The 2379-nt window shown below is 48.8% G+C and overlaps 1 protein-coding gene across 1 annotated transcript; it reads right to left on the bottom strand.

Moving 5' to 3' along the window:
• Window positions 1–328: 328 nt before the first annotated feature.
• Window positions 329–2125, bottom strand: LOC137297784 (mucin-2-like). The gene has a single exon (XM_067829732.1). The coding sequence runs from the start codon at window positions 2123–2125 to the stop codon at window positions 329–331; it is 1797 nt and encodes a 598-aa protein (XP_067685833.1).
• Window positions 2126–2379: the final 254 nt, after the last annotated feature.

Here is a 2379-nt window from a genome sequence, read left to right as displayed (position 1 = left end):
GTAGGTGTAGACGTGGAGTAGACAGGTATCTTGTGTCGGGAGTGTAGTAAGAGGGCGTTGTAGGTGTAGAAGTGGAGTAGACAGGTATCTTGTGTCGGGAGTGTAGTAAGAGGGCGTTGTAGGTGTAGAAGTGGAGTAGACAGGTATCTTGTGTCGGCAGTGTAGTAGGAGGGCGTTGTAGGTGTAGACGTGGAGTAGACAGGTATCTTGTGTCGGGAGTGTAGTAGGAGGGCGTTGTAGGTGTAGAAGTGGAGTAGACAGGTATCTTGTGTCGGGGGTGTAGTAGGAGGGTGTTGTAGGTGTAGAAGTGAAGTAGACAGGTATCTTGTTACGGCAGTGTGAGTAGGAGGCTGTTGTAGGTGTAGACGTGGAGTAGACAAGTATCTTGTGTCGGGAGTGTAGTAGGAGGGCGTTGTAGGTGTAGAAGTGGAGTAGATAGGTATCTTGTCTCGGGAGTGTAGTAAGAGGGCGTTGTAGGTGTAGAAGTGAAGTAGACAGGTGTCTTGTGTCGGGAGTGTAGTAGGAGGGTGTTGTAGGTGTAGAAGTGGAGTAGACAGGTATCTTGTGTCGGGAGTGTAGTAGGAGGGCGTTGTAGGTGTAGAAGTGGAGTAGACAGGTATCTTGTGTCGGGAGTGTAGTAAGAGGGTGTTGTAGGTGTAGACGTGGAGTAGACAGGAATCGTGTGTCGGGAGTGTAGTAAGAGGGCGTTATAGGTGTAGAAGTGGAGTAGACAGGTATCTTGTTTCGGCAGTGTGAGTAGGAGGGTGTTGTAGGTGTAGACGTGGAGTAGACAAGCATCTTGTGTCGGGAGTGTAGTAAGAGGGCGTTGTAGGTGTAGAAGTGGAGTAGACAGGTATCTTGTGTCGGGAGTGTAATAAGAGGGCGTTGTAGGTGTAGAAGTGGAGTAGACAGGTATCTTGTGTCGGGAGTGTAGTAGGAGGGCGTTGTAGGTGTAGAAGTGGAGTAGATAGGTATCTTGTCTCGGGAGTGTAGTAGGAGGGCGTTGTAGGTGTAGAAGTGAAGTAGACAGGTGTCTTGTGTCGGGAGTGTGAGTAGGAGGGTGTTGTAGGTGTAGAAGTGGAGTAGACAGGTATCTTGTGTCGGGAGTGTAGTAGGAGGGCGTTGTAGGTGTAGAAGTGGAGTAGACAGGTATCTTGTGTCGGGAGTGTAGTAAGAGGATGTCGTAGGTGTAGACGTGGAGTAGACAGGTATCGTGTGTCGGGAGTGTAGTAAGAGGGCGTTGTAGGTGTAGAAGTGGAGTAGACAGGTATCTTGTGTCGGGAGTGTAGTAGGAGGGCGTTGTAGGTGTAGAAGTGAAGTAGACAGGTGTCTTGTGTCGGGAGTGTGAGTAGGAGGGCGTTGTAGGTGTAGAAGTGGAGTAGACAGGTATCTTGTGTCGGGAGTGTAGTAGGAGGGCGTTGTAGGTGTAGAAGTGGAGTAGACAGGTATCTTGTGTCGGGAGTGTAGTAAGAGGATGTCGTAGGTGTAGACGTGGAGTAGACAGGTATCGTGTGTCGGGAGTGTAGTAAGAGGGCGTTGTAGGTGTAGAAGTGGAGTAGACAGGTATCTTGTGTCGGGAGTGTAGTAAGAGGGCTTTGTAGGTGTAGAAGTGGAGTAGACAGGTATCTTGTGTCGGGAGTGTAGTAAGAGGGCGTTGTAGGTGTAGACGTGGAGTAGACAGGTATCTTGTGTCGGGAGTGTAGTAGGAGGGCGTTGTAGGTGTAGAAGTGGAGTAGACAGGTATCTTGTGTCGGGAGAGTAGTAGGAGGGCGCCGTAGGTGTAGAAGTGGAGTAGGCAGGTATCTTGTGTCGGGAGTGTAGTAAGAGGGCGTTGTAGGTGTAGAAGTGGATTAGACAGGTATCTTGTGTCGGGAGTGTAGTAGGAGGGCGTTGTAGGTGTAGAAGTGGAGTAGACAGGTATCTTGTGTCGGGAGTGTAGTAGGAGGGCGTTGTAGGTGTAGAAGTGGAGTAGACAGGTATCTTGTGTCGGGAGTGTAGTAGGAGGGTGTTGTAGGTGTAGAAGTGAAGTAGACAGGTATCTTGTGTCGGCAGTGTAAGTAGGAGGGCGTTGTAGGTGTAGAAGTGGAGTAGACAGGTATCTTGTGTTCAGAGCGTAAGAGGGCATCGTAGGTGCACAGATGCCTAAACATGATACACATAAAAGGTGGAAGTTCGTTCAGAAATTATATATCTACATTAGAACAGATAAACATGTTTCTGATAGTAACAGTGCTTACAGGAGCTGCAGTGGTTACAGTGGCAAAAGTGTTGACAAATCGAGGTTACAGGAATTACAATGATAATAGTAGCTACAGTGGCTATAGTACTTACAGTAGATAGAGTAGCTGCAGGGGTTACAGTGGTCACAGCAACTACAGT

This window comes from Haliotis asinina, chromosome 10 (assembly GCF_037392515.1).
Source record: "Haliotis asinina isolate JCU_RB_2024 chromosome 10, JCU_Hal_asi_v2, whole genome shotgun sequence".
NCBI classification, from domain to species: Eukaryota; Metazoa; Mollusca; class Gastropoda; order Lepetellida; family Haliotidae; genus Haliotis; species Haliotis asinina.
This window is presented reverse-complemented; position numbering and strand designations above follow the sequence as displayed.